Consider the following 26,680-nt stretch of genomic DNA (forward strand, 5'->3'; position numbering starts at 1 on the left):
CTGACCTGATTACCTTGTATCTACGCCTGTGCTTGGTGCTATGCTTGGAATATAGTGGCAGAATAATAGTATTTATTAAAAGCTTACTAATTACAGGGCACTGTACTAAGTCCCAGACTGTGAGCCCATTGCTGGGTAGAGATTGTCTCTATCCGTTGCCGAATTGTACTTTCCAAGCGCTTAGTACAGTGCTCTGCACACAGTAAGCGCTCAATAAATATGAATGAATGAATGAATGAAAAGAGTTTACAGGCTTTAGAGTTATACATGAACCCTGACCTTTGAGGGGCTCACAATCTGTGAATAGAGGTTGGGGGGAAGGGGAAGGGGAGAACTAGAGATGGACACATCAGAAGCAATACAACGCTAGACCATTAAAACAGCAAAAAGGACAAGTACAAGAAAGCAGTACACAAAATACATAAACAAAAATCCAGCGAGAGCTGAGGCTGGAGGAGTTGAATTTCAGAGTCCATAACAACAGCTATGCAACCACCAGTGAGCATTTAATAAGTACCACAATGGTTATGTAAATCCTCAGGAGCAAGAGTGAGTTTAGAAGAATAATGATGATGTTGGTATTTGTTACGCTCTCATTATGTGCCAAGCACTGTTCTAAGCACTGGAGAAGATACAAGGTAATCAGGTTGTCCCACATGGGGCTCAGAGTCTCAATCCCCATTTTACAGATGAGGTAACTGAGGCACAGAGAAGTGAGGTGACTCGCCCAAAGTCACACACCTCATAAGTGGCGGAGCCAGAACTAGAACCCATGACCTCTGACTCTCAAGCCCGGGCTCTTTCTGTCACTGGGGACAAGTAGCAAAAAAACTCCTTAAGGAGGTTACAGGGCTCACAGTTTTATAACGAATCATTTTTTAAAAGGTGAGCTGCTTTAAAAAGTGGAAGAGGTAACATTTACCATCACTCTTAAGGTCTGGATGATGTACGTTGGTTACAGACGCGGCCATGAAGTGTAGTTTCGCAGAAGATGGGACTTCTGGCTTTTCACTTTTCTGTTGGACAACCGCATCGTCCTTGAGCTCATCTATAACAGGCAATCCTTTCAGAATATCACTGGCTTCAATATCAATCACATTTATATACTGGTGTCCACCCTGAGCGAAAAAAACACGCAAAAATCAAAGAGAATTTTAGTAAAATCCTGAATGCTACACCACAGAAGGAGCAAGAGACGAGTGATGCTTTAGCTGAATAGAGTACAAAGAGGCTTAACGCTTTGGAATTTAATTCCTGTGCAAGGTGGATGTTCTATGAGATGTCGCGCATTTACTCTCTAAGTAGATTCATTATCAGTGGGGCATCATGTGAGCCCATTTCTAGACTGTGAGCCCATTCATTCATTCAATCATATTTATTGAGCGCTTACTGTGTGCACAGCACTGTACTAAGCACTTGGGAAGTACAAGTTGGCAACATATAGAGACGGTCCCTACCCAACAGCGGGCTCACAGTCTAGAAGGGGGAGCCCATTGTTGGGTAGGATTTGTCTCAGAGAAGCAGCATGGCTCAGTGGAAAGAGCAGGGGAGCAGGAGTCACAGGATGTGGGTTCTAATCTCAGCTCCGCCACCTGTCAGCTGTGTGACCTTGGGCAGGTCACTTAACTTCTCAGTGCCTCACTTACCTCATCTGAAAAATGGGGATTAAGACTGTAGGCCCCACGTGGGACAACCTGATTACCTGGTATCCCCCCAGCACTTAAAACAGTGTTTGGCACATAGTAAGCACTTAAATAGCATTATTACTATTATTTGTTGCTGAACTGTACTTTCCAAGCACTTATTACAGTGCTCTGCACACAGTAAGCACTCAGTAAATATGACAATGAATGAATCATGGATGTTTAGGCCACATTTCCTCTCTCCCTCGTCCGGCAGGTCACCACAGGGGAACTCATTCATTCATTCATTCAATCGCATTTATTGAGGGCTTACTGTGTGCAAAGCACTGTACTAAGGGCTTGGAAGAGTACAATATATCAATAAACAGACATATTCTCACAACGAGCTCACAGTCTAGAGGGGGAGACAGACATTAACATAAATAAATTACAGATATATACATATGTGCTGTGGGGATGGGAGGGAGGATGAATGAAGGAGCAAGAAGGAGTGGCGCAGAAGGGATTGGGAGAAGAGCAGAGGAGGACTTAGTCAGGGAAGGCTTCTTGGAGGAGATGTGCCTTCAACAAGGTTTTGAAGTGGGGGAGAGCAATTATCTGTCCGATATGAGGAGGGAGGGCATTCCAGGCTAGGGGTACGATGTGGGCGAGAGGTCGGTAGACGGGATCAAGTGTGAGGGTTAGCATTTGAGAAACCACGCGTGCGGGGTGGGGAGGTCCTGGCTGCTCACAGCAACATTCCCTGGCAACAGGGAAAAAGGGTTAGCACAGACATGGCGGGAGGGAGAGACACACAGACAGGCCCACAAGGAGTTGCAGAGACTTGCTCCGTTCCCGCTGTCTCCCTGGTGCCTCTTCTGTAGACAACGTGGCCCGAAGTGGGAGAGCTCTTCAGGCCCCACTTGGCTGTCCCAGGACTGATTCTGGGTACGCCCCAGCTGGAAACAGTGGTCTAGTGGATGTCTGGGAGCAGGAAGATTTGTGGGTCACCCGGGTCATTTTCTCCTCAGTTTCTCCAGGAAACACCTGGGCACGCAGATAGGAGGACACCTTGGGGTATGGGAAGCATAGAAAAGCAGTATGGCCTAGTGGGAAGAGAATAGGACCGGGAGTCAGAGGAACTGGGTTCTAATCCCGGCTCCACCGCTTCTCATTCATTCAATCGTATTTATTGAGTGCTTACTGTGGGCACTGTACTAAGCGCTTGTCTGCTGCGTGACCTTGGGCAAGTCACTTGGCTCCTGTGGGCCGGTATTTCATCTGTAAAATGGAGATTAAGGCTGTGAGCCTCATGTGGTACAGGGACTGTGTCCCATCTGATTATCTTGCATCTACCCCAGCGCTTAGTACAGTACCTGGCACATAGTAAGCATTCAACAAATACTATTAAAGAAACACACACACACACAAACCCGTCCAATGAGAGGGGTTGACGTGACTATTGTGAAATCTGCTAATACTTTTGAACTGAAAGGAAATATTGCTTCTAGGGAGCCGAGTTTTGTGTAGCACAAACCAGATTAGGAGCAGCAGCAGATGTTGAAGTTGATGATGGTTTCTCTGCTATTTCATCGGGAAATCTGAGGTTTAGGAAAACATCTGGAGGCACTACCTGAGGGACACTCAAAGTTTCAGGTGCTAGATTTGGAAGAGAACATATAAATTAGATGTACTCACTCTGGGCAAATGCAAATAAACCCAACACACACACTTTTCAAAGGTAAATACAGTGAACAATCAAATCCCCAAAATGCATATGCTGGAAATCTAACTTAGAAATTAGGTGACACTGGCTCAAATTAATAATATAACCTAATTTCTATTCTTTGAATCATTTTCCCTAGAACTATTACAAAAAGTAATCTTGTCTGGAAACAGGCCATTATTTAGTACCTTCTAGAGCTGGTTTTGTTTGATTGACAGGTCTCAACAAACTTTCCAAATAAGCCTTGCAACTAATATTTGTTACTAAATTGAGAGCAGAGAGTTTAATGACCTTTTTAAAAGCTCCTGCCTCAGACAGGGACTTTACAATATATATGGTTAAAGAAACTTGAGGGGAAAAAAAAAGGTCGAGAAGGAAAATGACTACATTCCATAAAGCCATATAGAGTACGGAGGGTAGGAATATGAAGTTGTTGTTACGGCAGGCATCTGGGCCTCATTCTCACAGCCGTCATCCCTCTCTTCCTTAACGTCTCTCCCTTCTTTAACATCCCTCTCACCACTCCCTGAAATACATTTCTCCCAAGGCTTTTTTAAAAATATTTAATTACTGCAGGATCATGTCTTTCTCTTTTTTCATTCCTCCACTCCTCTCACACCCAAAAGTCCCCAAAAGCCAGGCTAGGGGATGCATTCCACGAGGCCCAGGGAGGTTGGCTGTGACAGCAGTACAAGATAATAGGAAGTGCAGGAAGTGGGCAGTCTGAGTGTGCAATTTCAGCTAAACACCAACGCCTTTTGTGTCTGCTACCCAAAAGCTACAACTTAAAAAATGACCTCAGTAAATTACAAAAGACAATAAATTTTCTTAAGTGGGGCTCATAAAAATCAGGCCATCGTAAACATATCTTACCTGGTTCAGGAGAAATGACAGGCTGAGTGGGACCGGGTTCAGAAACAACTTCTTGTAAAGTAGCTTCCTTAGTTTGAAGGGATTTAAGAACTTGATAAAGCAAGACAAAGGAAGAGAGTGAATCAGAAGAAAAAGCGAGGTAACATTGCAAATATGGCTGATGAAGCCAAACTTGGAATAATAAGATGCTTGTGACCACAGTTAGAAAAACTGCAAGAAAGGGACAGAACACTGCATTTTCTCTTATGCTTCTGTTTAGGGATGTAGAAAGAATGACAGCCTATAGGAGTATTTCAAAAACAGGAATATGTTTAATAATTGAATACAGGAATAACAGCTTTCATATATTATTAGGGGAGTAGCACGCCCTAGTAGAAACAGCACGGCCATAGGAGTCAGAGGACCTGGGTTCTAATTTGTAGTTCCACCACGTGCTGTGTGACTTTGGACAAATCACTTAACTTCTCTGTGCCTCAGTTCTCTCATCTGTAAAATGGGGAATAAATCCTACTCCCCCCCTATTTAGATTTTGTGCGATAGGGACTGTGCCCAGTATGAATATCTCGTGTCGATCAATGGTACTTATTGAGAGCTTACTGTGTGCAGCACACTGTACTAAGTACTTGGGAGAGTACAATGTAATCAATCAATCAATCAATCGTATTTATTGAGCGCTTACTGTGTGCAGAGCACTGTACTAAGTGCTTGGGAAGTACAAGTTGGCAACATATAGAGACAGTCCCTACCCAACAGTGGGCTCTTCGTTCCCTGCCCACAATGAGTTTACAGTCTGGAGGTGGGGGAGCAGACATTAACAGAAATAAATTACAAATGAGTATAGGAGGGCTGTGGAGCTGAGGGTGGGGTAAATTAAGTGTGCAAATCCAAGTGCAAGGGCGATGCAGAAGGGAGTGGGAGAAGAGGAAATGAGGGCTAGTTGGGGAAAGCATCCTGGAGGAGATGTGATTTTAATAAGCCTTGGAAAGTGGGGAGATTGATCTTCTGTCATCTGATCATCTGATCATGAGAAGCAGCATGGCTTGGGAGTCAGAGGTCGTGGGTTCTAATCCCAGCATCCCCATTTATCAGCTGTGTGACTTCGGGCAAGTCACTTAACTTCTCTGTGTCTCATTTACCTCATCTGTAAAATGGGGCCCCACAAAGGACAACCTGATTACCTTGTATCTACTTAGAACAGTGAGTGCTTAACAAATACCATGATTATTATCATTATCATCTGTCAGATATGAAAAGGGAGAGCATTCCAGGCCAGATGCAAGATGTGGACGAGGTCATGAGATGGATGAGATCGAGGTATAGTGAGTAGATTGAGAAACAAGGTGTGTAGGCTGGATTGTAGTTGGAAGTCAGGGAGGTAAAATAGTTGGGGCAAGGTGATTGAGGGCTTTAAAGTCTAGGGTAAGGAGTTTCTGTTTGTTGTGGAGGTGGATGGTCAGCCACTGGAGGTTCTGGAGAAGTGGGGAAACATGGACTGAATGTTCTTATAGAAAAATGATCTGGGCAGCAGAATGTAGTACCACCTGGAGTGGAAAGAGAAAGGCGACAGGGAGGTACGCAAGGAAGCTGATATGGTAATCAAGCCAGGATAAGATAAATGTTTGGATTAGTGGGGAGGCAGTTTGGATGGAGTGAAAAGGGCAAATACATTGTGAAGGCTGAACCGACAGGATTTGGACTCTACCCCAGCGCTTAGTATGGTGCTTTATAAATGGTATGTACTTAATGAGTACCATAATAATAATTATAATCCAACAGTTGAGTAATTATCCACCGGGATATAAATTTGATGATAAACGGCCAGAAAGAGTAACTGTATCCCTCAGAGCTTAACTCTAGTTTCTTCTAGTCATTAGCATTTTTCTATATGTTATTCTAAAATGCACTCTGAAGTATTTTTATTAGGCAGCGTCAACAAAAATTCAGTATTTACCTTTTCCAAGATGCAGAGATAGGAAGTAGATTCACAGAAATTCTAAAATAATCAAACGAGATCTAGGCTAGTATTTTACCTGGCTCTGTATTTGTACTTGCATCTTGAATTTCTACAGCTTTCTTTCTGATAGAAGCCATATAATGTAGCCCTGCTGAAGTTGAAATGTCTTCTCCAAGCGACTCTGAAATACAGTGATGGAAAAGACAGAGTGGATATTAAAAAAACTACCATTCATTTTTTAGATATTGTCGTTTTGTAACTTTGGACCATCATTCTCTCCACCTTCAAAGCCTTGTTAAAGTCACATCTTCTCCAAGAGGCCTTCCCCGACTAAGCGCTCCTTTCCCCTACCCCCTCTCTCTTCTAAGTTGCCTATGCACTTGGACCTGTAGTCTTTTGGCACCTGTCATTCACTCCACCCTCAGCACTTAAGTATCTTATTCTTATATCCTCCCATTTGTACTATATGGAAGCAATTTTAGTCTCTGTCTTCCTTCTAGATCATAAGCTCCTCGAAGGACAGATCAGGTAAACCAACTCTATTGAAGTGTACTCTCCCAAGTGCTCTGCATTCATTCAATCGTATTTATTGAGCACTTACCATGTGCAGAGCACTGTACTAAGCATTTGGGAAGTACAAGTCAGCAACATAAAGAGACGGCCCCTATCCAACAACGGGCTCACAGTCTAGAAGACAGCATCCAGTAAGTGCTCGATAAACACCAATAACAGAGTGATAATAATAATAATAATAGTGATGATGGTATTTGCTAAGCACTATACTAAGCACTAGAGTGATAATAATAATAATAATGGCACTTTCTAAGCACTGTACTAAGCACTGGGGTGGATACATGCAAATTGGACTGGACACAGTCCCTGTCTCATGTGGGGCTCACAGTCTCAGTCCTCCTTTCCAGATGAGGTAACTGAGGCCCAGAGCAGTGAAGTGACTTTCCCAGCGCTTAGAACAGTGCTCTGCACATAGTAAGCACTTAATAAATGTCATAAAAAAAAAAAAAGTCACAAAGAAGACAAGTGGAGGATCCAGGATTAGAACCTATGACCTTCTGAATCCCAGGCCCGGGTTCTCTCCACTTCACCATGCCGCTTCTCCGATGGAAAGATGGAGTGCCCTGTCCGGAACGCTGGATTAGCTTCAGACCTGAGACCTCAGGATTGGGAAATTGTATTTATTGAGCGCTTACTGTGGTAAGAGCACTGTACTAAGCACTTGGAAAGCACAATTCAGCAACAGAGACAATCCCTACCCAACAACGGGGCACAGAAGAATTGATTACAACGCTAGCGGCTTGGGAAGCACAGGCTGCAATGAGTACACAGATGGGGGTGTAGCACATTGTGAAGTACACGTGCGGTCTCTGCCCGTGTTAGCCAAAGGCAAAACTGGGAGCAGAACTCAGATCTCCTGATTCCCAGAAAGGATTCCCCATCCACTGGACCGAAAGGAGGGCAGTAGCTGTTGGGGAACTGGGGGACTACTCTGGCTGTCCAAGATGGCCCAGCTTGGCCTTCCTTGGGGACTGCTTAAACAGAAAGCTCCAGGACAACTGAATACAGCTTGACGGCACGGCGTAGTGGATTGAACACAGGCCTGAGAGTCAGAAGGTCATGGGTTCTAATCCCAGTTCTGCCACTTCTCTGCTGTACATATTCACTATTCTATTTATTTTATTTTGTTAATGTGTTTTGTTTTGTTGTCTGTCTCCCCCTTCTGAGCCTGCTGCTGGGTAGGGACCGTCTCTATATGTTGCTAACTTGTACTTCCCAAGCGCTTAGTACAGTGCTCTGCACACAGTAAGCACTCAATAAATACGATTGAATGAATGAATGAATGCTGTGTGACCCTGGGCAAGTCACATCACTTCTCTGGGCCTAGTTACCTCATCTGTAAAATGAGGATTGCGACTGTGAGCCCCACGTGGGACACAGACTGTGCCCAACCCAATTTGCTTATAGCTACCCTAGTGCTTAGTTCAGTGCCTGGCACATAGTAAACGCTTAACAAATACCACAATTATTAATATTATTAGTCCTTTTCCTATCAAGGCAATGATTACTGTCAACTCTTCCTTCTGGGTTAGAGACATTCTAGAAAAGAAATACATGGGTCAAGATTGCTCATTGGAAAAGTGAGTTGCTGCATACCATAGGTTTTACAAAAACTTTCTTAAAAACCAGACACATACATACCAAAGGGAATAGCGAAACCATCCTTATCCTGAGATTTGGGTTCATCTTGTTTTTCCTAAATGAACAAAGAGAAGGATGGATCCATAATTAGGTGATGAACTGTTATTTACCCTTACTTAAGTACTACATGGGGCAATAATCATTTACTCTACAACACAAATAATAAAATGTAATAAAATATAATGTATTAAATCTCATGTCCATGCAAACAAAAGGCAGGAGGAACAGCGTAGCCTGGTGGAAAGAGTTCAGACCTGGCAGTCAGAGGACCCAGGTTCTAATCCCACCTCCATCACTTCCCTGCTGTGTGACCTTGGACAAGTCACTTAATTTCTCTGTGCCTCAATTTCCTCAATGGCTACTTACCCTCCCTCAGATAGTGAACCCCATGTACAACAGAGACTACCCAACTTGACTGAATTGTATCAATCCCAGTGTTTAGTACAGTGCTTGACACATACTAACTGCTTAATACCACAATTAGCAGTAGTAGAACCTGCATAAATTAAAATCATTCATTCCTTCAATCCTATTTATTGAGCGCTTACTGTGTGCAGAGCACTGTACTAAGCGCTTGGAAAGTACAATTCAGCAACAAAGAGAAACAATCCCTGCCCACAACGGGCTCACAGTCTAGAAGGGGGGAGGCAGGCATCAAAACAAGTAAACAGGCATCAATAGCTTCAATATAAGTCAACAGAATTATAGAAATAGACATAGCAAAACAAGTAAACAGGCATTAATATAAATAAATTTAATTATGGATCTGTACATATATACCCAAATGCTGTGGGGCAGGGAGTGGGGGTAGGGTAAAGGGAGAGAGTCAGGGCAATGGGGTGGGGAAGGGGAGCTGAGGAAAAGCTGGGGGAATAATAATAATAATAATAATAATAATAATAATGCTGGCATTTGTTAAGTGCTTACTATGTGCAAAGCACTGTTCTAAGCACTTGGGGGGATACAAAGTGATCAGGTTGTCCCACGTGGGGCTCACAGTCTTAATCCCCATTTTACAGATGAGGTAACTGAGGCTCAGAGAAGTTAAGTGACTTGGCCAAGGTCACACAGCTGCCTCCTGGAGGGCCTTCTGTAGGGCTTTGAAGGGGGGAAGTGTGATTGTTTTGACTCACATAGCTAATGCTATGAGTCTTCAGTTGACTTGAAAATGAAGTTGTGAGATTGCTGGTGAAATATTTTATATTGCTGCTCAGTTTCAAGTGTTTGCCCTGTTAACCCCTCAGATAGTAGCCTTAACTTTCTCCTACAACCATCCTATCACACTGGTCATACTTACTAATGACTTAAACAATTTGCTAAACCACAGATGTAAACTATACAAGAAAATCAGTCTTCCAAATTCCAAGTTATAGGCCAATAGTGTTTTTTTCCTACCTTAGTCATCAGAAGTACTTCTTCATCTACAGTGCTAATGATAGACTCATCTGGTCGGAATGTCACACTTGGTTTCCTCTCTTGTTCTTTATCATTTTTCTCTTGCAAGTTTTTTTTGGCCCGTCTTCTTTGTCTATCGCAAATGAAAGCACAAAAATGTACCTTTATTAACAGTAAAATAATTTTGACAACTCTACTGAACTAGTGGTATAGGTGGATAGAGTACTGAAAAGGTTTCAAAAACAAGTGCAAAATTAATTCACATCACAGCCAAAGAACATAGGAAATATAGCAGAGAAAGAGTAAGGGTCACAGATGGAAAGTTTAAGGAAAAGTCATTTATTACAATCGGTCACCTTTAGTGAGACCATTTGAAACTTTGATCATTTATTAAGTATCAATCAGAAGTATTATCTATTTAAAGGACATTTTATTTAAATAGTTAGTGGAATTTCACAGTGTCCCTTTTTATACACAAATTATAGAAGCTCAGGAGACTTGATAGACTAGAGTAGTTTGCCAGGAAGTTGTGCTGGCTGAAAATATCATTAGAGGGGAAATTAGGAATGCAAAGAGAAAGGTGAATGCTGGAGTGATTAGAATTGATGTCAACAAAGGAAATCACACTCTTCCCTCAAAAATTGTGTTGCTACAATCAAATCCTGGGATGACAATATTTGGCCTATGTTCAGGGGGTGTTTTATCAGGAGAATACAGTCCTATAAAATTGCCTGTTTTTTGATAAATCACCAGGAATTTGAAGCTAAACCAACAAGAACTTCCAAACTCAGATTAGCAGTGAAAGACTGATGTCAGTTATCAATAAAATCAGTTACAGACAAAACTAGACGTCCTCATTTTGGGTTAGAACTCAGATTAAGACTAAGATTTATTAATGCTCAAATTAAATTTCTTTTAAAACTTGCCTTTTTTTATTGTCCACTTCCTGTCTCGCTTCAGGTGGCTGAATTTCAGTCTTTAAGAGCTGAATCTTCCTAGGCTGTCCTTGTTCAAACAAACTTTGTTCAAATGCCATGAGATTTTCAAGGGGAATAAGTTTTGGCTGTCGGTACTATGATAAAGATAGGTGATAATGTTCAATAGACAGAAACCAGCAACGAAAATTTTAGTCTGAGTTAAACAGATGCACTCGGATATACCAAATGAGAATTTTTTTTCCAATTTTAACCTAAATCACAGGAGGGACAGGTTCGGAGTTAGAGGTTGTAGGTTCCAATCCCAGCTCTGCCACCTATCAGCTGTGTGACTTTGGGCAAGACACTTAACTCTGTGCCTCAGTTACCTCATCTGTAAAATGGGGATTAAGACTGTGAACCCCACGTGGGACAACCTGATTACCTTGTATCTACCCCAGCGCTTAAAACAGTGCTCGGCATATAGTAAGCACTTAACAAATACCATAATTATTATTATTATAGTTATTAAATCTAGGATACCAAACTAAAGCTGTCCTGGGAGTTCTAACAGTTGGGCTATAAAAGATAAACTTTTATTCTGGGGGCTGGAAGATTTGGCAAGGTCTTAAGAAACATGAACATCTAGATAGCCTGAGCAAAATTACCAGTACTTATCTGATAAGCTTTAGGACTTCTGGATCAATAAATAAATCAATCGATGGTATTTACTGAGTGCTTACTGTGTGCAGGGAACTGTATTAAATGTTTGGCAAAGCACAATGCAAGAAAGTTGATAGACACGGAACTTACAGTCTACAAGGGGAAATTAGAGGAATCCACGAAAAATCATTTATTATGGCATTTGTTAAGCGCTTACTACATGGCAAGCACTGTTGTAAGTGCTGGGGTAAATACAAGTCAATCAGGTTGGCACAGTCCCTGTTCCACAGTTCAAATAGGAAGGAGAACAGATACTGAATCCCCATTTTAGACCTGAGGAAACTGAGGCATAAAGAGCAGTTAAGTGATTTGACCAAGATCACACAGCAAGCATGAACATCAAGATGGCCTGAGAAAAATTTCCTGGATTAGAACCCAGGTCTTCTGACTCAAAAACCCACACTCTTTCCAACCGGCTGTGCCCCTGGAGGTCTCCTCCCATTTGCTTTTATTCCTTTACCTGTATCTCAAGATTTCCATTTCTTTTCTATCCAAAGCTTGCTTTCTCTGTTCTCAGTAACAATGATATTTACTAAGCGATTACAGTATGCACAGCACTGTTCTAAGCGCTTGGGAGACGATACAACAGAGTTGGTAGAAACGTTTCCTGTCCGCCAAGTGAATAGTTTTCAAGAGCAGAAGGAGTGGTAATAAGAAATCATTCCAGGCCCTTGGTTTTTTTCTCTCCGATATTACTTTAAAAAATAAAAAAAAATTCATTTTCAAATATATATGAGGCAGCCAATACATACAGACTTGAAAGATAGCTCTTTCCAATCTTAAATGAATTGGAAAGCCCACCTTCATTTTGGTCTGTTGCTCTGAGCATTAGCATGCTTTTTAAAAATGAAACTGCTCTATTTGCCATTCAACTGCAGTTCTAGGTTTTTTCCCATTGTCAACCTGAAACAAACTGGAAAATAGCCACTTTATGATCCTTAAGCCAATAACAATTTATTCTGAAGCAGTAGTGGGGGAACATTGACTTAAAATGTAATACTCGTTTACGGCTTAGAGAGACGGTTTGCTGGAAAAGCATATAGTAGGTTCGGTAAATGACTTTTGGAAACTCATCTATAAAGCTTCCCTTTGAACTTTGAAATATGGCAGGGAGACTTGCCTTGAGTATGCTGCTATCCTTTGACAGTAAAATTTTACGCGGTCTTCCAATTATAAAAACCATTTAGTTTTATAAAAAATTTTCAAATGCCATTTTCATTGTAAGCACACATTACAATGGGACTAGACTGTTTCATTACCTTGCTTTCACGAGCTAGACGAGAATGAAGTAATGCTGTTCCTTTCCATTGATGTAAGATCCTCCTTGAGTCTTGCTCTTTCGCCAGAGGTCCAGTAAGCAGTGAGGGAACGGAAACTGGTGCCGTTCCAGTTGACAGAAGCAGAGGTGTAAAGTCGCGCCGCTGCAGATGTAGCAAAGGGATTCCAGAGAAATTCTGACACGATGCCCCGAGAGGGGCTGGAGTGCCATTAAATGTTTCTTCACCACTTATTTCTCTTGAAGGATCCTGCTGAGGTAGAGAGTTTTCCTGCGTAACGTACTGATCTAGGTTAAGATGCTTAGGTGGTGCCTGATTTACAGTTTCTGCCCATCTCTTCTGCTCCAATGCTTTCTGTACTGCGTCAGCGTCATACTGATTTAAGTTCAAATGGGCTGTAGAGAGAGGGTTGTGAGCTCTGAAAGGTGTCGGGAGAGTTTCCTTCACAGAATTAGCCGGACCCCAAGCCTTCCTTGGTTGTAGAGGGGGCCTGAGGGAAGCTTGTGCTTCTCTTACTGGCGGCAAGTACAACTTAAGCTCAGTTTCAAGTTTAAGCAAAGGAAAGCCATTGACAGGATTTAAGGATTTTGCCACTGGGATAAGAGGAGGAATCTTTTGAGTGCCGGGTGAAGGAGATAAAAGTTGGAGATGGTTACTTGCAGTTTGTCCTGGAGGAGCAGGGGAGAGCAATGTTTCTGGCGATGGAATTTGTCCTCTAGAATTGGAATGGCTCTGTAATCAGGTTAAAAAAAAAAACTTAGGCATTGGGACAGCTGAAAATTTACACACATATTTTTCACGAATATTTTTCACAAGAAGCTAGCTCTCTTCCTCCTTTCAAAGCCCTACTGAGAGCTCACCCCCTCCAGGAGGCCTTCCCAGACTGAGCCCCCTTTTTCCGCTCCTCCTCCCCATCCCCACCCGCCCTACCTCCTTTCCCTCCCCAGCACCTGTGTATATGTTTGTACAGATTTATTACTCTATTTTACTTGTACATATTTACTATTCTATTTATTTTGTTAATGATGTGCATCTAGCTTTATTTCTATTTATTCTGATGACTTGACACCTGTCCACATGGTTTGTTTTGTTGTCTGTCTCCCCCTTCTAGACTGTGAGCCCGTCGTTGGGTAGGGACCGTCTCTATACGTTGCCAATTTGTACTTCCCAAGCGCTTAGTACAGTGCTCTACACACAGTAAGCGCTCAATAAATACGATTGAATGAATGATGAATGCCTTTCTTTTATCTATGAATCAATTTTACAACTCCTTTTATGGTTAAGCACTATAGAAACGTTGTTCATTCGGGACCAATCGATTTGGCCTGACCATTTATAGGTCTCTAATGGTTGGCTATTTAAACAGTACCTGGATATTCCCAGTGTGGTTCTGATCTTTTGGGGGGATTTCTTCCTGGCAGTGCAAGCTGCTTTTCCGGTCAGCCTGTTTGGCATGGTCTCCCATTGCTTCCTGTCTGACCGGAGTATCAGCTTGAAGATCGTTACCCGTGCAAGTCACAGGCCCGGTCAATCCTGAAGCCTGGGGTTGCTGCAGAAGCTGTTGAACCATTGGGAGATTTGCAAATGATGACCCCACCACCTGCATTAGGCTCATGAAGTTGATCTGCTGCAGCTAGAATATGAGAAAATGGGATGGCATAGCCAAAAACATCAGCAAAAAAGAAAAACAAAAACCAAAAAAATGAGCATTTTCTTAGAATGTTATGCAACATAAGCTTTATCCCTGTTTTATTTGGTCCTCTGAGTATTTTATTTATATTTATATAACCAAGATAATTAAAGAAAGAGAATAAACTAGGGTACTTTTGAGAATATTAGAGAGACTGGGAAGGCTGGGTAATACCCCTATCAGGCTGAAAAGGCCCCAGTGTTTTTAAAAAAGACTAAAGTCTCCATTTTATTGGTTGTTCTTTTTTTTTTAAAAAAAGTTTACAATTGGCATCTTAATTTTTGGATAGAGTTTGCTCTTAAAATTCAAAAGTACATTTTAAGCATGGATAAGCTTTGGAAACGACGGTTATTTTTTCATAATAATAATAATAAATGATAATGGCATTTATTAAGCGCTTACTATGTGCAAAGCACTGTTCTAAGCACTGGGGAGGTTACAAGGTGATCAGGTTGTCCCACGTGGGGCTCAGTCTTCATTCCCATTTTACAGATGAGGTAACTGAGGCCCAGAGAAGTTAAGTGACTTGCCCAAAGTCACACAGCTGACAAGTGGCAGAGCTAGGATTAGAACCCATGACCTCTGACTTCCAAGCCCGGGATCTTTCCACTTGGCCGCGCTGCTTCCAATAAATCAGTTTCTGAAAATAATGAATCGATTTCTGGTTCCACTGGGGCGCGAACCCAGGACCTTCTGCGTGTAAAGCAGACGTGACAACTGCTACACTAGGGAACCACTCGACACTTTAAAAAAAAGTGTCAATTCATGACATTTAAAGAAAAAGCCACAGTCTTGAACTAGGTAAATCCTTCGAAAAGGATATCAGCTCACCTGAAGCAATCTAAACATTTCATCTTGGAGCATCTGCCTGACAGGATCTGAAGCGTTCGGAGGCTGAACTGAAGGTTCATTTTCCTGAGTATTCTGGTGTTTGGAACAAGCAGGGGCACCGGATGAGGCACTTTCTCCTCGGACTAGAGACGGCTGAGTTGAGGAGTGTTCTTTATACTCAGACATGCGTTCGCTGCTTCAAGAAAAACACACAGAGGCAAAAAGTATCCAATGGCTTTCATCATCATCATCATCAATCGTATTTATTGAGCGCTTACTGTGTGCAGAGCACTGTACTAAGCGCTTGGGAAGGACAAGTTGGCAACACAGAGAGACAGTCCCTACCCAACAGTGGGCTCAGAGTATAGAAGGGGGAGAAATAATAATGATGGCATTTGTTAAGCGCTTAGTATGTGCCAAGCACTGTTCTAAGCACTGGGGGGGGGGATACAAGATAATGCGGTTGTCCCACGTGGGGCTCACAGTCTTCATCCCCATTTTACAGATGAGGTAACTGAGGCCCAGAGAATTTAAGTGACTTGCCCATAGCTGACAAGTGGCAGAGCCGGGATTCGAACCCATGACCCCTGGCTCTCAAGCCCAGGCTTTTTCCATTAAGCCATGCTGCTGCTTCTTTAAAAAATATGAAGATTCAAAACACATAAGGGCAGAGGTTTGCAATCTTTTTTGGGGGGCAAGAGCCAAAATAAAATTTTGCACATGAAATTAACTTTAACATAACTTCACTGGGGAGGTGAAATTTTGAAATAATAAAGAGGGAGGGAGAGAAAGGGTGATGGGAGGGAAACAGAGAGGAAGGGAAAAAACAATTAGCTTTCTGTCCCTGTTTGGGAAGGTGGCTGGGTGGATGCCCTTGCTGTAAAACCCCATGTTGACACATTAAACAGCCCTGTTAAAAGGTGTTAGGTCTTAATTCAAACTAAAGAGGTAACACCTTTACTGGCCCTCAGCTGGAGGGAAAGAGGTTTTAGGATTAATGTACACTCCTTATGGGGAGGGAACATGTCTGCTAATCTGTTGTATAGTACTCTCCAAAGCTCTGCACATAGCAAACGCTCAATAAGCACCACTGGATGATAGATTGATTTTTAGGGAGAGGAGAAGGGTAGATTTTAGGAGGGAAAAAAAGAACCTGGGAATCTAAAACAAATCAAAGCAAACATAATGATAACAACAATAATAATGTTAAGTGCTTACTATTCATTCATTCATTCAATCGTATTTATTGAGCGCTTACTGTGTGCACAGCACTGTACTAAGCGCTTGGGAAGTACAAGTTGGCAACATATAGAGATGGTCCCAACCCAACAGTGGGCTGACAGTCTAGAATGTGCCAAGCACTGTTCTACACACTGAGGTAAACAAAAGGTAATCAGGTTGGACACCGTTTCTGTCCCATACAGGGCTCACAGTCTTAATCCCCATATTCCAGAAGAAGTAACTGAGACCCAGAGAAGTGAAGTGACTTGCCCAAGGTCACCCAGCAGACACGTGGCGGAGGGGGGATTAGAGCCCACCCCCTCTGACTTCCAAGCCACTAGGCCATGACTTGCTTGTAAATATGTGGTTGGGAGGTGGAGGGAAGCAATGGCTTGGAAGAGAAGAATGTCACCTTCCCCTCAGGGGACAGGGAAAGGCACCGTACAATTCCTGTCCCTGCTATAGTCTCTCACACTGTCCGTCACCCTGGGGTGGGGCTCAGCGGCCCACTGGCCAGTACCAGGGGCAGGAGGAGCTGTGTCTATCAATCAATCAATCAATCAATCGTATTTATTGAGCGCTTACTGTGTGCAGAGCACTGTACTAAGCGCTTGGGAAGTACAAGTTAGCAACATATAGAGACAGTCCCTACCCAACAGTGGGCTCACGGTCTAGAAGGGGGAGACAGAGAACAAAACCAAACATATTAACAAAATAAAATAAATAGAATAGATATGTGCAAGTAAAATAAATAGAGTAATAAATATGTACAAACATATATACATATATACAGGTGCTGTGGGGAAGGGAAGGAGGTAAGACGGGGGGATGGAGAGGGTGGCGAGGGGGAGAGGAAGGAGGGGGCTCAGTCTGGGAAGGCCTCCTGGAGGAGGTGAGCTCTCAATAGGGCTTTGAAGGGAGGAAGAGAGCTAGCTTGGTGGATGTGTGGAGGGAGGGCATTCCAGGCCAGGGGGATGACGTGGGCCGGGGGTACGTGGGCTGGGGGTTTATGGCTTAACTGGATGGCTCCTCCACATCTAGTGGGTGTGGAGGCCAGGACTTCCTCTTTTTTGCGTCCACGATCAGTGGACTGGATCTGCTCCTATGCCTGGCCTGGGACCTATGGGGGAATGAGCGATGCTTGTGGGCACCTTTACTGCCCAGATATTGCCTGCTTATGGCAGCTGCAAACAAGCACATGGGCCCCCTCCCCATCCCCGCCACTCTACCTCCTTCCCCTCCCCACAGCACCTGTATATATGTTTGTACAGATTTATTGCTCTATTTATTTTACTTGTACGTATTGACTATTCTATTTATTTTAGTGTGTTTTGTTTTGTTGTCTGTCTCCCCCTTCTAGACTGCGAGCCCGTTGTTGGGTAGGGACCGTCTCTATATGTTGCCAACTTGCACTTCCCAAGCGCTTAATACAGTGTTCTGCACACAGTAAGCGCTCAAATACGATTGAATGAATGAATGCAGAAGGGGCAACTCCTGTTTGTTCATTCACTCATTCAACCATATTTATTGAGCACTTACTGTGTGCAGAGCACTGTACTAAGTGCTTGGAAAGTACAATTTGGCAATAAATAGAGACAATCCCTACCCAACAGCGGGCTCACAGTCTAGAAGCGGGGAGACAGACAACAAAACAAAACAAGGTAAGTGGATGGGCATCAATAGAACTCATTCATTCATTCAAACATATTTATTGAGCGCTTACTATGTGCAGATCACTGGACTAAGCGCTTGGGACGTACAAATCAGCAACATATAGAGACAGTCCCTACCCAACAACGGGCTCACGGTCTAGAAGGGAGTGACAAACAACGAAACAAGTAGACAGGTGTCAATACCATCAGAATAAATAGAATTATAGATGAGAAGGAGCGTGGCTCAGTGGAAAGAGCACGGGCTTTGGAGTCAGAGGTCATGGGTTCAAATCCCGGCTCTGCCAATTGTCAGCTGTGTGACTTTGGTCAAGTCACTTCACTTCTCTGTGCCTCAGTTACCTCATCTGTAAAATGGGGATTAAGACTGTGAGCCCCCCGTGGGACAACCTGATCACCTTGTAACCTCCCCAGCGCTTAGAACAGTGCTTTGTGCATAGCAGGCACTTGATAAATTCCATCATTATTATTATTATAATGAGGTACAGTGAATAAGGTGGAGTAGAGAAGGAGATGAGCAGAATTGAGAAGTGAGAGGAAGTAAGCAGGGAGAATCACCAGCTATGTCTACATGGATGGGTGGCAGTTGAATCCAAAATTGTATTTCAACTGCTCCTGTAAATTATTATTATTATACATCATTAATAAAATAAATAAGATAATAAATTAATTAACTCATTCATTCAATTGTATTTATTGAGCACTTACTGAGTGCAGAGCACTGTACTAAGCACTTGGGAAGTACAAGTTGGTGACATATAGACGGTCCCTATCCAACAACGGGCTCACAGACTATAAGGGGGAGACACACAACAAAACAAAACATGTGGACAGGTGTCAAGTCATCAGAATAAACAGAATTAAATAATAAATAAATAAATAGAATAAACATGTGTGTATATACACAACTGCTGTGTATATACAGGGGGCAGGGGGTAGAGCAGAGGGAGGGAGTTGGGGAGATGGGGAGGGAAGGAGGAGCAGAGGAAAAGGGGGGCTTAGTCTGGGAAGGCCTCCTGGAGAAGGTGAGCACTCTGTAGGGCTTGAAGGGGGGAAGTGTGATAGTTTGGTGGATGTGAGGAGGGAGGGCATTCCGGGCCAGACGTAGGGCATGGGCCAGGGGTCGACGGCGGGACAGGAGAGAACAAGCACAGTGAGGAAGTTAGCGGCGGCAGAGGAGTTGGGTGTGCGGGCTGGACTGTATTAAGAGAGGAGTAGGTGAATTAGGAAGGGGCAAGGAGATGGAGAGCTTTGAAGCCAACAGTGAGGAGTTTTCGTCAGGAAAAATACCAGATTGGGTCACCCAGGGGCCAGAAACGGGGCCAGAGTACTGGTCCACCTCATCCCACTGTTCTGTGAGGATGACAGAAGCTCCACTGGTCCCCTAGCCGGACAGGGTTATTCCCACCTGAATTAACCATCTTCTCCTTTCTGGATTGGTGAGGGGGGAGGCACACCTTCCAGCTTCCTTCCTTTATGGCAGCGTGGGCAGCCACTTCCTCCTCAATCAATCAATCGTATTTATTGAGCGCTTACAATACATGCAGAGCACTGTACAAAGCGCTTGGGAAGTACAAGTTGGCAACATATAGACACAGTCCCTACCAAGTCCTCAAAACCTTTTGACGGCAGAGAAAATGGCACCTATATATCTGAGGGTTGCCTCTGGTACCCAGAAAGGCAGATCTCGTTCCCAAGCCATAGGTTCCAGACTGGTGCACTAGAGCTAAAAACTGGCAACAAGTTTCTATTGTCACATGATTCTTCTTTTTTTCCTTTTCAAAGAAAGCTCTGAAATCTTACCCACTTTAAAACTTGCTTTCACAGCCTTACAATCGATGAAGTGTTGTTTCTAAAAATGCAGATTAGAAGGTCTGTACGATGGTTTCCATCTTACTTTATAAGTGTCCGGTAGGCTTGGACAGGTTCCTCTCAAATGGTAGCACTTCATCTTGGTTCAAGATTACTACTCATTAAAAATAAATTATTTCTTTTAGTTCGTAGCATTTTCTCTTACCTAGAAAGAGCTGTATTTTCATCTAGCGTATGTGGTATAAGTTTAGTATTGACAACAGCCTCAGTCAAACTGTAAATAAAGACAGAAAGATTTTATGGAGCTTTTTTGTGAGATCACTAAGTGAAGATCTTGATAATATCTTTATAATTTTATAACATAAATTAAATCGTTTATGCAACCTAATAGTCCCAGCTCAATTTTCTCTTTCCCTTTCCTCCTCTTTACTGCTGCTGAGTTCATAATCAGTTTGTTTACATTCATCTCCATAGTGATTAGTACCCAACTCAAACAAAGACAATGAATAGGCTATTCATGCACCAAACAGAGTACTTGAGAATTTTTCTGGTTGAAATGCCTTGCTAAATACCCAGTGCTTAAAATAAAGGCATATCAATTAGTTTTCCCCTTCTACCTCAATTTTGAATGTGCAGAAGCAGGAGAGGGCACACTCAGTTATCTCTAACAGCCAACATTGGTCTTCAATAACGCAATTATTTTACTTTGAGACAGGGTAAACAAAACTTTTTATCAATCTCACTCAAATACATAAATAAAAAGAATTCCAACAAGTCAGAGGGAAAAAAACCCATTTGTGCTGCCCACTTCAATATACCTCTGAACTAGTATGTTCCATATGCAGCTATACACAAATAACCAATATTTACTTACAATTTTCACATAGCAGCAATTATCCTTCAGAATTTTAATATAAATCCAGAAATAACCAACCATCCCTAGTCTAGATTTCCACTCAGGGGGAGCTATCACACTTAAACCATCCCTCCATTCCAATTTTTCTTTGCAGAGCCTCTTAGGAATGCCACCCCCAAACCTTCCCTGGTCAGTCACCTTGCAGAATCCTCAGCTTTCCTGGTGAAATCCAGTTCCCCAAAGTCACTCCCCATGGACGCTAAAATAAAGACCTCTCTCTTCATGGCTCAGAAGTGTCTAAGATGGCCCTGGAGTTTCTCCATCACTTCTTCTAGCCCTCTTCTCCTACCCCAAACCTCCTCTGTTTGGCATTAGAGGCATGATCGTTTAACTTGTGAGCCGTTTCTCCGCTCTAGAAATTTCTTCTCCTCTAGCTGGTGGCGAGTGGCTAGAGAACTACACCTCAAGGCAACTTAGGGAAGAAGCGAGGCCTAGTGGAAAGAGCACGGGCCTGGGAGATGGAAGACCTGGGTTCTAATCCTGACTCCGCCACTCGTCTGCTGTGTTGATTTGAGGAAGTCACCTCACTTCTCAGTGCCTCATCTGTAAAATGGGTGTTAAAACTCTGAGCCCTATGTGGGACATAACCCACATTCAACCAGATTAACTTGTACCTACCGCAGCGCTTAGTATAGCGCCTGGCACATAGTAAGTGCTTAACAAGTACCATAATTATCATCATTATTATTAAACGATTGACCAATGCCTGAAAAAAAAAAAACAAATTCTTTCTCACCCACTCCTCCCATTCTTATTCCCATTATCTGTTCCCACTGCCACCCAAAAGGGCCATATCCTCTGATTTACTTTGAAGACCCCCAAGATTATATGAATCTCATTGAAAAACCTCTGGTTTAGTACAATGCTGCAATATATGCACAAGGCACTCAGGAATAAACTTCTGTGGTTCCCCACCGGTCTGAAAATGCTAATGTTCCCTAACTAGCCTAACTACTACCACCAGGATGATTGGACTCCTTAATATTAAGAAATACAACTCCGAACGATCTGAATTAAACAACAGCAGACTGACCAGTTACTGTAATAGCTTCCACAGAATTTCCTCACCTATCTTGTTCGATTGCCATTTTCATTACCATTTCTTCCACTGGTTCTTCATCTGGGCATCTAACCTCTGCTACGGAGCTTTGCTGGAATCAGACAACATGGAAATGTAGAAAATATTTGAATATATTTTATAATATTCAAGGGCAGTGATTTGCAGATAGTCAACTCAAGTTCTTGGGGAAATTGAGTCCTTGGAGTGAGTAAATAACTTTTTCAGGGCTTGAGGTTCCCCCTATGTTGTCTGTCTTATAAGAGTTAAAACAAATGCTATGGGGCTGCTCTTAGAGTGCAGGAATTTCCATTTTGAATCATTATTTAAGACCCTACAATCCTGACTGACAAATCAAATTCCTCCTAAGCCTCAAAATTGTACTAACCTTCCTGGATGGCCTTCACTAGTGCCTGGCACATACTAAGCGCTTAACAAATACCATCATTATTATTATTATTATTATTATATCAAATATTCAGGTCCCCTATGTTATTAACGTACAGCTCTGATAATTACGTCTATTTATTTCTCCGGTTGTCCTTATGCACCTTATGGGCCTACAGATTATGACTGATGTTTGAATTTCTCCTCTAAGTTTAAGGTAGTCCTTCATTAGGTGGTTGCTCAAAAAGTACTTTTGATAGCTTCACAGAAAAAGGAAAAGGCAGCTAACTGTGAAAACAGCTGACCGAAAACCTGTGGGTATTTTCCCCAGTTGCACGGCAATTTTAATTACACTATTAGCATTAAAATACTGAGCAAGTCATTTCATATAGATTCCTACAAGTAAAAAATGTTCAAAATCTCTTAGCCCAACTCCGCATTGAGTTTTGTACAATATGAATTTTAAAACTCCCAACTCCAAATTATATGCTATATAATAATAATAATGATAGTATTTGTTAAGCACTTACTATGTGCCAAGCACTGCTCTAAGCACTGGGGTAGATACAAGTTAATCAGGCTGTCTCATGTGGGGCTCACGGTCTTAATCCCCATTTTAAAGATGAGGTAACTGAGGCCCAGAGCATTAAGTGACTTGCCCAAAGTCACACAGCTGACAAGTGGAGGAGCCAGGATGAGAACCCACGACCTCTGACTCCCAAGCCCGGGCTCTTTCCACTAAGCCACGCTGCAAGTGTTCATTTTTATATTTTTATATAGTACGGGTACCAATTGCTGCCGCTCTTCCGGACAATCTTCAAATTATAATCTATGGAAGTGGGCGAAGTGGAGGCAGGGATTCTGAACCTTGTGTGAACAAGCTAAGGGAGGTGAGTCATTCTCAGCCCCTTTCAAAACTCATACAAAATTTTGAAGGCTGGGATCTGTGCCAAGCTCTCCGACTGCTCCTACAAGGATCCCTGTTCCTCTACAAGGATCCCTGTTCTTCTAGTAATGATTTGTCAAAGAACTACAGTGTATACACTTTTCAAATAGCGCTAACTGAACAAAACTTCAACTTGAGTTAATTTGATCAGAAGGAGCTAATTCGATCATTCATTGCGGCTATTAAGTGCCAATAAGGCACCAAATATAATAATAATAATAATAATAGCATTTGTTAAGTGCTTACTATGTGCCAAACACTGTTCTAAGCGCTGGGGGGATACAAGGTAATCAGGTTGTACCACATGGGGCTCACAGTTTTAATCCCCATTTTACAGATGAGGTAACTGAGGCACAGAGAAGTTAAGTGACTTGGCCAAAGTCACACATCTGACAAGTGGCGGAGCCGGAATTAGAACCCACGACCTCTGACTCCCAAGCCCGGGCTCTTTCCACTGAGCCACGCTGCTTCTCTATGCCATTAACATTTCAATTTTATCGATGGGAGAAATAATGCAGTAATTTCTTATAAAATTGGTAAAACTTTTTTTTAAAAAAACAAGACCAAGAGTGGCATTTTGGTTGACATTATCCCCTTTCACGATGACCAAATTCCCATTTTCTAACACTAAGCAATTAAGAAAATACAATTAAATGGAATTATTTGAATGATGACTTACTCTCTCTGACGGCTGCTGTACAGGTTTAATGGTGATGGAAATACTGTTTCCAACACTTCCAGCTGTCCCTTCGAAGTTTTCTAAATTGTGAAACCAACGAAAGAAAAGCTGACTTCATTTAAAACCAAAAGGAGCCTTAGAGTAAGTCGAAAGGAGTCCTAGAATCAAACATTTCTTTTTGAAAAGAATACTGCAAAGAAGTATTGAAATAAGTACACTTGCATTTTTAGAAAAAAAATCTCTGCTCAGTTTTAAAGAAAAGAGCAAAAGGAATATTAATGTCATACACTCTCTTCAAATATTCAACGATAGAAAACTCTCTGGGTCTGTTTCTCACTGTAAAATGGGATGTGTATCTTGGGTCACCAGTGCTTAGCACATAGAAAATAATAATAATAATCATAATTGTGGTATTTCATCATCATCATCATCAATCGCATTTATTGAGCGCTTACTATGTGCAGAGCACTGTACTAAGTGCTTGGGAAGTACAAATTGGCAATATATAGAGACAGTCCCTACCCAACAGTGGGCTCACAGTCTAAAAGGGGGAGACAGAGAACAAAACCAAACATACTAACAAAATAAAAATAAATAGAATAGATATGTACAAGTAAAATAAATAAATAAATAAATATTTGTTAAGAGCTTTCTCCGTGCCAGGCACTGTACTAAGCGCTGGGGTGGATACAAGCTAATCGGGTTGGACACAGTCCCACGTGGGGTTCACAGTCTCACTCCCCATTTTACAGATGAAGTAAATGAGGCCCAGAGAAGTGAAGTGACTTGCCCAAGGTCACACAGCAGACAAGTGGCAGAGCTGGAATTAGAACCCATGACCTTTTGATTCCCAGGCCCGGGCTCTATCCACTAAACCACGCTGCAACTACTTAATCCTTTTTTCTTTTTGTGTTGCCTAGGCACTCAGATTCTGCACCCTTTAAGCACTCGATATTCACCCCTTCCTCAGCCCCACAGCACTTATATACATAATCCGTAATATATTTTGATTTCTGTCTCCCCCCTCTAGGTGAGAAGCAGTGTGGCATAGTAGAATGAGCCCGGACTTGGGAGTTAGAGGTCGTGGGTTCTAATCCCAGTTCTGGCATTTAACAGCTGTGTGATTTTGGGCAAATAATAATAATAATACTAATAATGATGGCATTTATTAAGCACTTACTATGTGCCAAGCACTGTTCTAAGCGCTGGGGAGAATACAGGGTAATTAGGTTGGGGGGCTCACAGTCTTAATCCCCATTTTACAGATGAGGTAACTGAGGCGCAGAGAAGTTAAGTGACTTGCCTGAAGTCACACAGCTGACAAGTGGCGGAGCCGGGATTTGAACCCAGGACGTCTGACTCCAAAGCCCAGGCTCTTTCCACTGAGCCACGCTGCTCACTTCACTTCTCTGGACCTCAGTTCCCTCATCTGTAAAATGGGGATTGAGACTGCGAGCCCCACGTGGGAGAGGGACTGTGTCCAACGCTATTTGCTTGTATCCACCCCAGCGCTTAGAACAGAGCCTGGCATAAGGTAAATGTTAATAAATACCAGAATTACTATTATTATTACTCTCCCAAGCACTTAGTACAGTGCTCTGAACACGGAAAACACTCAGTAGATACTGATGATTGATGAAACAATACCACAATTATTTTTACAATTCAGAGACCTTTCTGAAACAAATGATTGTTCTCAGTGCTGCAACTCATACACAAAAATCCAGATTAGAAATAGCACCATTTCCACACTGGCTCCCTTTCTGATACGCTAAGAAAATAGATTAAAGAACCATTCAAATAAGTGTGGAAGGTAAAACAATGAACATAAATCATCCTTCACATTTACTATATGTTGCCGACTTGTACTTCCCAAGTGCTTAGTACAGCGCTCTGCACACAGTAAGCGCTCAATAAATATGACTGAATGAACTACGTTCAATTTTAAATGGTTGGTTTTTAAGACTAAAAATACATCTGAAATGAACATTTCTGTACAAATTTATTGTATCATATTAAAAGGTTTTTTTTTTAATGGTATTTGTTAAGCGCTTACTATGTGCCAGGCTGGGGTGGATACAAGCAAATCGGGTTGGACACGGTCCCTGTCCCTCGTGGGACTCCCAGTCTCAATCCCCATTTTACAGACGAGGTAACTGAGGCACAGAGAAGTGATGTGACTTGTCCAAAGTCACACAGCAGACAAGTGGCAGAGCCGGAATTAGAACCCATGACCTTCTGAGTCCCAGGCCTCCCCCTTCTAGACTGTGAGCCCACTGTTGGGTAGGGACCGTCTCTGTATGTTGCCAACTTGCACTCCCTAAGCGCTTAGTACAGTGCTCTGCACACAGTAAGCGCTCAATAAATACGAATGAATGAATGAATACGATTGAATGAATGAATGAATGCTCTACCCTCTGCGCCATGCTGCTTCTCTCACACATGGCAACTGACCTTCATCATACGATGAGTATGACTCCACTTCATCCTGCGTGAACGTTTCCACTTCTAAGAGATCCTCATAAATATCTGTAGCTCCTTTTTCAGCAATACGCTTTAAGGAAAAATTTTCAATGCTGTTTTCTTCCACTTCTGGATCTTTTGCGGCAACTGGTAATCTGGAAATGGGAAAGACAGAAAAAAATTAGAAGTAAGTTTTTCGGCTTAAGTTCCCTTGCTTTTAATATGATTAAAACAATTTTTCAAATACTAAAGCACTGTCTTCTATTTCAGCTTCGCAACGGTAGGAAAGTCTTGATGAATGAAAATGTAC

At 42.4% G+C, this 26,680-nt stretch overlaps 1 protein-coding gene across 1 annotated transcript in view; it reads right to left on the minus strand.

Annotated features, from left to right (window-relative positions):
• Positions 1-26,680, minus strand: part of CPLANE1 (ciliogenesis and planar polarity effector 1) — a 147,366-nt gene that overhangs the window by 55,759 nt on the left and 64,927 nt on the right. The window contains 14 exon segments of the mRNA XM_038743655.1: positions 923-1,118; positions 3,160-3,281; positions 4,222-4,311; positions 6,252-6,356; positions 8,390-8,444; positions 9,785-9,917; positions 10,711-10,856; positions 12,681-13,430; positions 14,068-14,331; positions 15,220-15,412; positions 20,128-20,196; positions 21,907-21,989; positions 23,908-23,987; positions 26,362-26,525. Of these exon segments, the coding sequence (XP_038599583.1) occupies positions 923-1,118; positions 3,160-3,281; positions 4,222-4,311; positions 6,252-6,356; positions 8,390-8,444; positions 9,785-9,917; positions 10,711-10,856; positions 12,681-13,430; positions 14,068-14,331; positions 15,220-15,412; positions 20,128-20,196; positions 21,907-21,989; positions 23,908-23,987; positions 26,362-26,525 (2,450 nt within the window).

The sequence above is a fragment of the Tachyglossus aculeatus genome, chromosome 3 (genome assembly GCF_015852505.1).
Source record: "Tachyglossus aculeatus isolate mTacAcu1 chromosome 3, mTacAcu1.pri, whole genome shotgun sequence".
NCBI classification, from domain to species: domain Eukaryota; kingdom Metazoa; phylum Chordata; class Mammalia; order Monotremata; family Tachyglossidae; genus Tachyglossus; species Tachyglossus aculeatus.